Source organism: Engystomops pustulosus, chromosome 1 (assembly GCF_040894005.1).
Source record: "Engystomops pustulosus chromosome 1, aEngPut4.maternal, whole genome shotgun sequence".
NCBI lineage: Eukaryota > Metazoa > Chordata > Amphibia > Anura > Leptodactylidae > Engystomops > Engystomops pustulosus.
The window spans coordinates 5,728,254-5,742,663 of NC_092411.1; the positions used below are offsets into that span (position 1 = coordinate 5,728,254).

Sequence of the window (14,410 nt, forward strand, 5' to 3'; positions counted from 1 at the left end):
AGCGCTTGATAATGTCTTGTTTTCGCAAAATATGTTCTGCTTTTGTTGCGAGCAGCCATGTGTGACTCGGAGGTGCCACAGACTTCAAGGAGACTCTTTGTACTCCTGATTACTTTCTGTTTTATTGAATATGTTCAGGTTGTTTTCCCAGCCTTGTACAATGGCTGCGTACAGAGCGGTTAATGGAGTGCTCCATACATACAGTAATGAGGGTCGGAGTTATCGCCAATGACTGCCGCCGAATTTCAATGTCTGGTCTCCACCCGGCAGGTAAAAGTTTCTTTAGTTGTTCAGATGTAGTTGGGATGAGTTTGTCACCTTGTACAATCCAAATAAACTTCTCTTCCTCTCATTGTTAGTGATTCCCACCATGGGATAGAACCCTCTTGATACTTGTCATCCCAGAACCTTCTAATAACCATTCAAGTTTGGAGTTTCTCCAAGCCAATCTCCATTTAGCTTTGGATTGACTGAGGGATCCTCAGCCATTAACCCTCTACCCGTGTAAGGAAGTATTGACTTTTCTTCAATCCTTATTCCATTCTCCTTCCTTGTTTTCGTTGGTTTCCTTGGTTTTTGATACAATTACACAAGTCTTCCTTAACCTCGGTAGAAGGAGAACTTGAGATGAGTCTTGTAAGGGTAGAATTGAATGGACAAATAAGTTGGTTAAACTGTAGCAAATGGTCTTTGATACAAGTATACAAGTCTATAACAAGCCTACGAGCTTAAGCCTGACATGCAGATCTTCTACGGACACGGTTCTTTCATTGGTAGCCTGGTGCGTGATGTTAATTGTATCCATTGGATTCTGCTACACGAACCTTGGTGGAAGGAGAAGTCACAATGAGTCCTGGGAAGAATTGAAGGATAATCATGTGGGATAACTGTAGTAGCAGGTTCTTGTACTTGTCATTTCTGGCTTCATCTCTTGGATGGGGCTCCACACAATCTATGAGATTATTATTTTCACTCAGATATTTACAATGGGAGTGGGGATGAGCAAATCTATTCTTTGATACATAATTTGGAATCTGCCATTTATAAGACACCAAAGAGCTTTAGGCAATCTTGTAAAATACTGCTGTTATGTATCCCAGAGCTTGATACTTGTTGCCATCCCAGAACCTTCTAATAACCAGTCAAGTTGGATTTTTTTTTACAGCAAACTCCATTTAGCTTTGGATTGACTGAGAAATATCATTGAAGGGATCCTCAACTCTTAACCCTTCACCCTTGTAAGGAAGCATTGACTTTTCTTCCAGCCTCCTTCATTGGTTGTGGTTGGTGTTTGATACCAGAATATAAGTCCAGCCCAACCTTGTTGGAAGGAGATGTTGAGATGACGTGCAGGTTTGTGGAAACGTACAGCCATTGATGCTCCAAGAGGGGATTCTGGGAAATATGCAAATACGTTTTCCTAGATAGCACAAGGAAAAACATCCCTGCAAGGAGACCTTTGTAAGGAGAATTCTTACTTTCTGACCCAAGTCAAAAACCTGAAATCATTCATGATACAATCCAGGGGGGTGGGGGGTGACAGAAGGGTGGGGTCACGTGCAGGTGTCAAGATCAGGGGCATCTAAAGTAGATCTCTGCTGTTACATAACTACCACTCCCATCATCCCCTGGCAGCATTGTATAATACTGTGTATTGTAGTTTTGCAACACATGGAGAGCAACAGGTTGGAGACATAAGATCCACAGAGGGATTCTGAGGATGATGGAATCCTTGTCTGAGGATGATGGAATCCTTGTCTGAGGATGATGGAATCCTTGTCTGAGGATGATGGAATCCTTGTCTGAGGATGATGGAATCCTTGTCTGAGGATGATGGAATCCTTGGACTCCCTCATCTCACCTTAAATATAATTCATATGTACCAGTTTCCTTGGCAACACACCAAGCCGCGGTACGTAAGAGCGGTAACAGCGGGGCTCAGCCGCACACGAAACAGCGAGGGGCCGAGTAAAGTATATAGTTTTTCATTAAAATAATATAGAACAGAATCACAGCAAACAAAACTTGGCTCTACACAGCGATGGTAAAAACCATGAGCCCCCCAGGTAGGGGCGGATGGAGACCCCCATCCGCAAAATCATCTTAAGAAATGCAGAAAATACACCATGGAAAGGGATTGTGGGAAAATGCACATATAACAGAGCGGCACGTGATCCTGTGTTACATGGGACTGCAGGTTATTCTACTGCTGTGTCTGTAATCAGATTTTATGCAACTTTCTGTGGTTGTAAATGGAACTACAAAAGTATAAAACTATCTGTATCCTCGGTGCTGACATAGGACTGCGCATACAGCAGTAACCCCATCTATGCTGACATAGGACTGCGCATACAGAAGTAACCCCGTCTGTGCTGACATAGGACTGCGCATACAGCAGTAACCCTGCCTGTGCTGACATAGGACTGCGCATACAGCAGTAACCCCGACTGTGCTGACATAGGACTGCGCATACAGCAGTAACCCCGTCTGTGCTGACATAGGACTGCGCATACAGCAGTAACCCCGTCTGTGCTGACATAGGACTGCGCATACAGCAGTAACCCCGTCTGTGCTGACATAGGACTGCGCATACCCCATCTCTGCCGAGGACATTGTCCTCACCATATACAGTATAAAAGTGATGTATATCTTCCCCATATACAGTATATAAGTGATGTATGTCCTCCCCATATACAGTATATAAGTGATGTATGTCCTCCCCGTATACAGTATATAAGTGATGTATGTCCTCCCCGTATACAGTATATAAGTGATGTATGTCCTCCCCATATACAGTATATAAGTGATGTATGTCCTCCCCGTATACAGTATATAAGTGATGTATGTCCTCCCCATATACAGTATATAAGTGATGTATGTCCTCCCCATATACAGTATATAAGTGATGTATGTCCTCCCCGTATACAGTATATAAGTGATGTATGTCCTCCCCATGTACAGTAAATAAGTAATGTATGGCCTCCCCATATACAGTATATAAGTAATGTATGTCCTCCCCGTATACAGTATATAAGTGATGTATGTCCTCCCCGTATACAGTATATAAGTGATGCATGTCCTCCCCATGTACAGTAAATAAGTAATGTATGTCCTCCCAATGTACAGTATATAAGTGATGTATGGCCTCCCCATATACAGTATATAAGTGATGTATATCCTCCCCGTATACAGTATATAAGTGATGTATATCCTCCCCATATACAGTATATAAGTGATGTATGTCCTCCCCGTATACAGTATATAAGTGATGCATGTCCTCCCCATGTACAGTAAATAAGTAATGTATGTCCTCCCAATGTACAGTATATAAGTGGTGTATGGCCTCCCCATATACAGTATATAAGTGATGTATATCCTCCCCATGTACAGTATATAAGTGATGTATATCCTCCCCATATACAGTATATAAGTGATGTATGTCCTCCCCGTATACAGTATATAAGTGATGTATATCCTCCCCATATACAGTATATAAGTGATGTATATCTCCCCCTTATACAGTATATAAGTGACGTATATCCTCCCTATATGCAGAATATAAGTGATGTCCTCCCCATATACAGTATATAAGTGATGTCCTCCCTATATACAGTATATAAGTGATGTCCTCCTCATATACAGTATATAAGTGATGTATATCTCCCCCATATACAGTATACAGTACAAGTGATGTATATCTTCCAGTACATATAGGTATATATGACACTCGGCTCGGACATGTTGTCAGATCTCATCAGCATAAAGTGAGAGTCATCTGGCAGCGCACTTTGTTTTTCATGAACGTGATATCGATCGCTTTATGACGAATCATTCTCTTAGGACGGGACCTCATCACTTCACATCCAGACACTTCCATGGCACAAGAAACCTACAGCAGCTGCAGTTTGTTACAATGTATCAGGCTAGAAAATCCTAATACTAATGTCTCTTCAGCGGTCAGATACACTGATTACATGTAGATAGGACCGCCCACTGGACTCCTGAGCCCAGAAAACGACAAAGTTAATTCAGTTTAGACTTAATATTTACCCACAATTGTATTAAATCTTCTCATCTACCCCTGTACATTGTACTGTATAGTATATACACACACACAAGATATATACTGCAGAGGACACAGAACTCTATTGTGCATAATACAAAGAGGATATAGAAAGATGTCTAGTGTGTAATACAAAAAGAAGATACTGATAATACAAGGATAATAACCCATGGAGAACTATTGATGGCTGAAAATTGAAAGGAAACTGCATAAAATATAAATATAATACAAAAAGAATTAATTTCATACAGATACAGAACCAGGGGTAGTGGATACAGCACCAGGGATAGTGGATACAGAACCAGGGGTAGTGGATACAGCACTAGGGAAAGTGGATACAGAACCAGGGGCAGTGGATACAGAACCAGGGGCAGTGGATACAGCACCATGGAGAGTGGATACAGCACCAGAGGTAGTGGATACAGCACCAGGGATAGTGGATACAGCACCAGGGATAGTGGATACAGCACCAGGGATAGTGGATACAGCACCAGGGATAGTGGATACAGCACCAGGGATAGTGGATACAGCACCAGGGATAGTGGATACAGCACCAGGGGCAGTGGATACAGCACCATGGAGACTGGATACAGCACCAGAGGTAGTGGATACAGCACCAGGGGTAGTGGATACAGCACCATGGAAAGTGGACACAGCACCAGGGATAGTGGATACAGCACCAGGGATAGTGGATACAGCACCAGTGATAGTGGATACAGCACCATGGACAGTGGATACAGCACCATGGACAGTGGATACAGCACCATGGATAGTGCATAATACATAGGGGACACAGCACCAGGGACAGTGGATACAGCACCATGGACAGTGGATACAGCACCATGGACAGTGGATACAGCACCATGGATAGTGCATAATACATAGGGGACACAGCACCAGGGACAGTGGATACAGCACCAGGGATAGTGCATAATACATAGGGGACACAGCACCAGGGACAGTGGATACAGCACCAGGGATAGGGCATAATACATAGGGGACACAGCACCAGGGATAGTGGATACAGCACCATGGAAAGTGGACAAAGCACCAGGGATAGTGTATACAGCACCAGGGATAGTGGATACAGCACCATGGATAGTGCATAATACATAGGGGACACAGCACCAGGGACAGTGGATACAGCACCAGGGATAGGGCATAATACATAGGGGACACAGCACCAGGGATAGTGGATACAGCACCATGGAAAGTGGACACAGCACCAGGGATAGTGTATACAGCACCAGGGATAGTGGATACAGCACCAGGGATAGGGCATAATACATAGAGGACACAGCCCCAGGGATAGCACATAATAACAAGAAGATGCAACGCCACAGATAGCGCACAATACAAAGCAAAAACAAACATCATGAAAAGAGGACAGAATAACAAGCACAGGGCAGAATAAAAAGCGCACGCTGCACCGCACATAGCAGACAAAAATACTTTGTAACATGGAGAAATCAGCAGAAAGAGGAGACAGCTCCATGGATGGTGCACAATACAAAATGGATATAATGGGCAGCACATACTGCAATGCAAAGACTGTAATAGTAGCACAAAACAAGGAGGCTGCAGGACGCATGATAGAAGGACGATACATAGAGGATACAACATGGAGAACTGAAGATACAACAAGGAAATTACAGCAGCCTGTATGGGGCATAATGCAAAGAGAATTCAGCACCAAAGATACAAAGAGGACAGTGTATAATGGATCATACATATAGAAAACATCTGTATTAGATCATAAAACGCTACAGGGCACCTACAACATAAAGGGTGCATAGAGTATACACCTGTATAATACATAGAGGGTGCATAGAGTATATACCTGTATAATACATAGAGGGGGCATAGAGTATACACCTGTATAATACATAGAGGGGACATAGAGTATACACCTGTATAATACATAGAGGGGGCATAGAGTATACACCTGTATAATACATGGAGGGGGCATAGAGTATACACCTGTATAAAACATAGAGGGGGCATAGAGTATACACCTGTATAATACATAGAGGGGGCATAGAGTATATACCTGTATAATACATAGAGGGGGCATAGAGTATACACCTGTATAATACATAGAGGGGGCATAGAGTATACACCTGTATAATACATAGAGGGGCATAGAGTATATACCTGTATAATACATAGAGGGGGCATAGAGTATACACCTGTATAATACATAGAGGGGACATAGAGTATACACCTGTATAATACATAGAGGGGACATAGAGTATACACCTGTATAATACACAGAGGGTGCATAGAGTATACACCTGTATAATACATAGAGGGTGCATAGAGTATACACCTGTATAATACATAGAGGGGGCATAGAGTATACACCTGTATAATACATAGAGGGGCATAGAGTATATACCTGTATAATACATAGAGGGGGCATAGAGTATACACCTGTATAATACATAGAGGGGACATAGAGTATACACCTGTATAATACATAGAGGGGCATAGAGTATACACCTGTATAATACATAGAGGGGCATAGAGTATATACCTGTATAATACATAGAGGGGGCATAGAGTATACACCTGTATAATACATAGAGGGGACATAGAGTATATACCTGTATAAAACATAGAGGGGCATAGAGTATACACCTGTATAATACATAGAGGGTGCATAGAGTATACACCTGTATAATACATAGAGGGGCATAGAGTATATACCTGTATAATACATAGATGGTGCATAGAGTATACACCTGTATAATACATAGAGGGGGCATAGAGTATACACCTGTATAATACATAGAGGGGCATAGAGTATATACCTGTATAATACATAGAGGGGACATAGAGTATACACCTGTATAATACATAGAGGGGCATAGAGTATATACCTGTATAATACATAGAGGGGGCATAGAGTATACACCTGTATAATACATAGAGGGGACATAGAGTATACACCTGTATAATACATAGAGGGGCATAGAGTATACACCTGTATAATACATAGAGGGGCATAGAGTATACACCTGTATAATACATAGAGGGTGCATAGAGTATACACCTGTATAATACATAGAGGGGCATAGAGTATACACCTGTATAATACATAGAGGGTGCATAGAGTATACACCTGTATAATACATAGAGGGTGCATAGAGTATACACCTGTATAATACATAGAGGGGGCATAGAGTATACACCTGTATAATACATAGAGGGGGCATAGAGTATACACCTGTATAATACATAGAGGGGGCATAGAGTATACACCTGTATAATACATAGAGGGAGCATAGAGTATACACCTGTATAATACATAGAGGGGACATAGAGTATATACCTGTATAATACATAGAGGGGCATAGAGTATACACCTGTATAATACATAGAGGGGCATAGAGTATATACCTGTATAATACATAGAGGGGCATAGAGTATACACCTGTATAATACATAGAGGGGCATAGAGTATACACCTGTATAATACATAGAGGGTGCATAGAGTATATACCTGTATAATACATAGAGGGGGCATAGAGTATACACCTGTATAATACATAGAGGGGGCATAGAGTATACACCTGTATAATACATAGAGGGGACATAGAGTATACACCTGTATAATACATAGAGGGGGCATAGAGTATATACCTGTATAATACATAGAGGGGCATAGAGTATACACCTGTATAATACATAGAGGGGACATAGAGTATACACCTGTATAATACATAGAGGGGCATAGAGTATACACCTGTATAATACATAGAGGGGGCATAGAGTATATACCTGTATAATACATAGAGGGTGCATAGAGTATATACCTGTATAATACATAGAGGGAGCATAGAGTATACACCTGTATAATACATAGAGGGTGCATAGAGTATACACCTGTATAATACATAGAGGGGCATAGAGTATACACCTGTATAATACATAGAGGGGACATAGAGTATACACCTGTATAATACATAGAGGGGGCATAGAGTATATACCTGTATAATACATAGAGGGGCATAGAGTATACACCTGTATAATACATAGAGGGGACATAGAGTATACACCTGTATAATACATAGAGGGGCATAGAGTATACACCTGTATAATACATAGAGGGGACATAGAGTATACACCTGTATAATACATAGAGGGGGCATAGAGTATATACCTGTATAATACATAGAGGGGCATAGAGTATACACCTGTATAATACATAGAGGGGACATAGAGTATACACCTGTATAATACATAGAGGGGCATAGAGTATACACCTGTATAATACATAGAGGGGGCATAGAGTATATACCTGTATAATACATAGAGGGTGCATAGAGTATATACCTGTATAATACATAGAGGGAGCATAGAGTATACACCTGTATAATACATAGAGGGTGCATAGAGTATACACCTGTATAATACATAGAGGGGCATAGAGTATACACCTGTATAATACATAGAGGGGGCATAGAGTATATACCTGTATAATACATAGAGGGAGCATAGAGTATACACCTGTATAATACATAGAGGGTGCATAGAGTATACACCTGTATAATACATAGAGGGGCATAGAGTATACACCTGTATAATACATAGAGGGGGCATAGAGTATACACCTGTATAATACATAGAGGGGGCATAGAGTATATACCTGTATAATACATAGAGGGGCATAGAGTATACACCTGTATAATACATAGAGGGGACATAGAGTATACACCTGTATAATACATAGAGGGGACATAGAGTATATACCTGTATAATACATAGAGGGGGCATAGAGTATATACCTGTATAATACATAGAGGGGGCATAGAGTATATACCTGTATAATACATAGAGGGAGCATAGAGTATATACCTGTATAATACATAGAGATACAGATGGATTAGGCTTCCAGCCAGTTATGATACCACCAGAACCAATGTCTACCTACCACCACCAACCTTGCTCTCTAGGGCTTCAATGAGCAGCACTTTCCCATCCTATATCCCAGGACAATATATAACATAATAATGGAGAGGCTCATGTTCTGCACATTATCAGGAGACACCGCACGATACATGAGGATTGGCTACTTACCGGCATTGTCTGGCTGCCATGAAGAGCATTGATGGCCGCCTGCGCTTCCGCATGTGATGAATATTTCACAAACGCACATCCTGGAAATAAGACAGAAAGGTTTTAGCTCAGACGTGTCCTCCTGTCATCCCCATAGCAGGGGAGTAATAAACATCTCAATACTGTATGTAGCTACATAACTATGGATCCCTGATCAGATATCCGGATCCTTGTATCAGAGGAGATGGGAGCGCTCCCAGCCCTTAGATCCCCTATAGATGAAGGAGATAATATAGAGCAGCAGGCACAGTGTCACCTGTATGGATCAGTTTTGGGGGCACATGTATCACACTTTCCGCTTGCCCTTTTTTTTCATTTTTGACACTTTTCATGGCGCTTGTGCTCATTTGCGACTTTTTTTGCGCCTAAAACTGTCTCCTTTTAGACTTCGCCTTTGTCTAGTTTCCAGCAGTGTTCCCTGAGTTATCGCCTTAATCCAGACGTGAGAGTTGCGACTTTTTTTGCAAAGTCGTTCATTTTTTCACAAAACTACGGCTGCCCCTGACCAGGCGTAGAAATTAGCTGGGGAACTGTTTGCAACTTTTGGAGACTTTTTGCAACTTTTGTTTTAAAAAGTCGCAAATTCACTACAGACCAAACGCCACATGTATCAATAAGGAAAACTGATAGGACACATCTGACCAGCAGGAAAGCCAAGAAGAGTCTCCAAAAACAGACAGACAAAGCCATGACACATGTGCCCCACAGTGCCTGTAGTTCTTCTCTCACTTTTTTGGTGGGGTCCAGGAGGTCCGATCCACTGATTGAACATTGATTTCCTGTTATAAGGAAATCTCCCATCAGAATCCATCCTGATACACCAGGGACATTACTCATAGATCCAGGCACCGGGACTGTGGGATCTTCTTATATCTGTTATCTATGGCCTCAACTTTTATAATCATACTAAGGAGCCAGAAGGTCTCTGGTGGTGTTACTGGAGGCCCACTGTGCTATAGCTTCACAAGCTGTTACACTTCCCACTTTGACAGTAGTCTCATTAGCATAATTATAAAAGATGATTTTAAAAGGAAGGAGACCATGGATAACAAATATAAGAAGATACCACAGTCCCGGTGCCTGGATCTAGGAGTAATGTCCCTAATTTATACGGATTATATACGGATTATATGGATTTTTTATTCTCAGCTTTGAGGGTGAAATCTTTATGATTAATATTTATATACTCATCTTCCGGCCGCTCATCCTCATGCTGTGATTTAGAGAAGGCGATATGTATGTAGCAATTAAAAGGTATCGATCGGCTGACACCGCGACCTTTCCCAGAACCAGTAAATATCCGTCTAGGAAGCTGCATCCTCAGTAATTACAATGATTACAAAGACCCCGCGAAAGGTTTACATGGAGGAAGAAGGAGGATCATTGGGAGAGGGATAACGCTGTACCCCATCACATGGACCTGAGCCCCCCCTTACATCATGGCAGGAGAGACCCTTATATATCACACACCCCCTAAGCTTCATCTCTATCTCTCAGCTCTCTCAGGGGATCCGCACGTTCCAGAAATCATTGATGTGTGAAAAGGAAAGTTATACAATTTTCTAATATACTTTCTATTTCAATTGCTCAAGTGTTTTCTAGATCTGGTCATGTGATGTCACACAGGTGCAAGGCTCCTTCTGTCCCTGGTCATGTGATGTCATACAGGTGCAAGGCTCCTTCTGTCCCTGGTCATGTGATGTCACACAGGTGCAAGGCTCCTTCTGTCCCTGGTCATGTGATGTCACACAGGTGCAAGGCTCCTTCTGTCCCTGGTCATGTGATGTCATACAGACCTTGTTAGTAAATAGTTGTAATTGAATAAAGGGCCCAGTCATATGAAATCCACAAAGGTGAAGTTATAGAACTTCTAACCACACAAAGCAAACGATCCCTTTTATCCCCGAAAATAACAAAAAAAATAACTTCAAATGGAGTTTTTTCCTTCTTTTATTTCTTTCCAAGTAAAAGACACGACCGCTCTAAAAACTTACAACTAGAGATGAGCGAGTATACTCATCCGCATACTCGGACCGGCTCATTACTCGGACGAGTATCTCGCCGGCTCGAGATCGAGCATTAAATTAATAAAAGACAGTGAAGAATAACACATTACACAGATGTTTTCCTTGTAAGAACACATTGAAAGAACACTATTCTTCACATTGCAGATGTTCGCGCGTGTCTTCGGATAAGTTAGGAGATGTGCGCGAACCTGCAATGTGAAGAATGGTGTTCTTTCAATGGGGGTCATTTACTAAGGGCCCGATTCGCGTTTTCCTGACGTGTTACCCGAATTTTTCCGATTTGCGCCTATTGCACCTAAATTGCCCCGGGATTTTGGCGCACGTGATCGGATTGTGGCGCATCGGCACCGGCATGCGCGCGATGGAAATCGGGGGGCGTGGCCGAACGAAAACCCGACGTATTCGGAAAAACAGCTGCATTTAAAAACCCGAAAATGTGTCGCCTGGGACGCGCTTACCTTCACCTGGTCCAGCTCGGTGTATTCCGGTGCGTTCAGACGATTTTCAGCGCAGCAGCGCCACCTGGTGGACGGCGAAGGAACTACCTTCATAAATCCCGTCTGGACCCGAATACTGTGCAGAGAACGCGCCGCTGGATCGCGAATGGGCCGGGTAAGTAAATCTGCCCCAATGTGTTCTTACAAGGAAAACATCTGGAATTTGTTGTTCTTCACTGTTCTTTTAATGTGTTCTTTCAGTGAAAAATGCTCGAGTCTCCCATTGACTTCAATGGGGCTCGTTATTCGAGACGAGCACTCGAGCATCGGGAAAAGTTTGTATCGAATAACGAGTACCCGAGCATTTTAGTGTTCGCTCATCTCTACTTACAACTTTACACCCTCCCTTATCAGTAGCAGAAAATGATAAACAGGCGGCACTCAAGTTATCCACACCGGTGCTGTCCAATCAGAGGCTTGTCTTTATTTTACAAAAGCGTGGGGTACATATTATGGAAGACAAATGGATTAGCGCGTTTCGACGCCTATAGCGTCTTAATCATAATGATTAAGATTAAGGTGTCGAAACGCGCTAATCCATTCCAACAGATGACTGACACTGAAAAGCAGATCCTGATCCTTCTCAGCATTTTCTGTGTATCGGAGCAGAACATTCGGGGTCACCTGAGGTCTGATAAGAATCCGGCCGCAGGAGTTACAATAAAGAAGAGACCTGCAGTTAATTTTACCTTTGCTGTTCCCATCTGGTCCTCGTAGGATTGTACATTCCTCAATGTTCCCAAAGGCTTCAAATAGTCGGCGGATGTCGTCTTCTGACTGCTGCTTATTCAGCATACCCACAAAGAGTTTTCTGTCTTCTGGAACAAAATTAAGAGATGCTTACCATGTTTTATGTGACCCGATGAAAGAGCAACAAGTATTCAAGAGACACAGAAGGAAAAAGATACAAGTTACATAATGGAAGGAAAGAATGAATGAGATCAAAGAAAGGAAGGAAATTACAAATAGACATCTACAGTATAGAAGGATAGATGGAAGAAAGATTATAGATAGATGAAAGAAAGATTATAGATAGATGATAGATAGGTAGATAGATATGAGATAGATAGGAGATAGATAGATAGATAGATAGATATGAGATAGATAGATAGATAGATAGATATGAGATAGATAGGAGATAGATAGATAGATAGATAGATAGATATGAGATAGATAGATAGATAGATAGATATGAGATAGATAGATAGATAGATAGGAGATAGATAGATATGAGATAGATAGATATGAGATAGATAGATAGATAGATATACTTATATATGAGATTTAGATAGGAGAGGTTTATAACATCTTGTGCTATTGTGGACAGTCATGCAGTTTACTTTGTGCGACTGATCAATACAAAAGAGAATTTAAAGAAATTTAAAAAAAAAAACATTTCAAGATCAAAACAAGATCATTTGGTGCTGGAAATACTAAAAAATGCAAGCCTGTTCTAGCCTCCATCTAGGGGGTACACAGGGGTGTAGACGCTAAGCCTGTCACTCTTCTGGTTACAACCCAATTAATAGACATTTGGGCCCCCCCTATCCGTACCCCTGATGAGGAGGTGAGTGACAGGTCTCTGCACGCACAGGCGCCTCCTGAAGATGGGGAAGATGATGAAGTCATCAGTAATTAGATACAAGAAGTTTCCTGCAGGTGATGAACTCCCTGTGATTTGTCCCGTAGATTTGGAATCATGAAATGGGATTCGTCTTAACATGCAGAGCAGTGTGTGTGATCACGGACTAATACCCCAGAGCAGCGCTCTCGTAAAACGCAGTCCGGACGCTAGACGTCACCTCCCTGTGATGTCAGGTCCTTTGTCCTCGCTCTCCCTGATCCCACCGTATCCAAACTCTGCTGCTGTTTTAATTTGCAGGACGGTTACAAGCTCCAGGGGGTTGTATCAGGGGAGAATCATCTTTAATATGAAGACAGAAGCCGGGCTGAGTAGTGACTAATGCTGATGTGTAGACATTATAGGTTTACATTAAGACACAATGAGATACTTAGAGGGGTTGGCTGAGTCACTTAAAATTGCTATTTGTAATGCTTCAGGTGCGGTATTCACCCTTTAACCCTCTAGAGGGATTTGGACTTAGAATGTTGCAGGGAAAGCACCAGGTCACTACCTCATGTTTATTAGAAGACTGGAGCCTCTGGATGATAGACACCCCTAAAACATTTCTCTGATGTATCCTATGGGGGAGATTAAGACATGCCCTTGAAGAATGCTGAGATGGAAACTATCATGTCTTCTTGGAACTCATTCAATGTTAACTATTTGGCCACTGCCTTAAAGATCACTAAACTATTACCCTAAGCCAGTCCATGTCTCAATTCAAAAACATTTTCGATCCTTTAATCCTTCCAGGTCGCTACTTCATGCAATTGTCTCCGTTACCTGACAGCTGATACAGGATGGGCAAGAGATCCCCATGTGTGCCATGAAGGGGACATACAGAAACATGGGCAAGGTACAAGCTGAAGTTCCCTGGCAGGTCCTCCAGTAATGGATGTAGATCCTCCAGCACAATCTCACCTCCCTCCAATACTGGTGAAATGCACTGGTAACAGGGGACCCCATAGGTTATATGTACCACAAAGACTGCTCCCCACTTTCCTCACAACATCATGACCGTTCTTTATCACTGGGATTTGGACTGTTCAGTCAATGCCCATCTGTTCGTGAACACCCT

At 42.1% G+C, this 14,410-nt stretch overlaps 1 protein-coding gene across 10 annotated transcripts in view; it reads right to left on the bottom strand.

The window, feature by feature from the left end:
* Window positions 1-14,410, bottom strand: part of CELF4 (CUGBP Elav-like family member 4) — an 893,342-nt gene that overhangs the window by 117,715 nt on the left and 761,217 nt on the right. For 6 of the 10 annotated variants that reach the window (XR_011852739.1, XM_072132849.1, XM_072132841.1 and 3 more), the window contains exons 4-5: window positions 12,398-12,526; window positions 9,146-9,225 (exon numbers count right to left, since the gene is read on the bottom strand). Coding sequence is in view for 9 of the 10 variants with exons in the window: in XM_072132849.1 (XP_071988950.1) it covers window positions 9,146-9,225; window positions 12,398-12,526 (209 nt within the window). In the remaining variant the exon portion in view is untranslated. The remainder of the gene's footprint in view (window positions 1-9,145; window positions 9,226-12,397; window positions 12,527-14,410) is intronic. The other 4 variants (XM_072132843.1, XM_072132844.1, XM_072132847.1 and 1 more) reach the window with 1 other exon arrangement.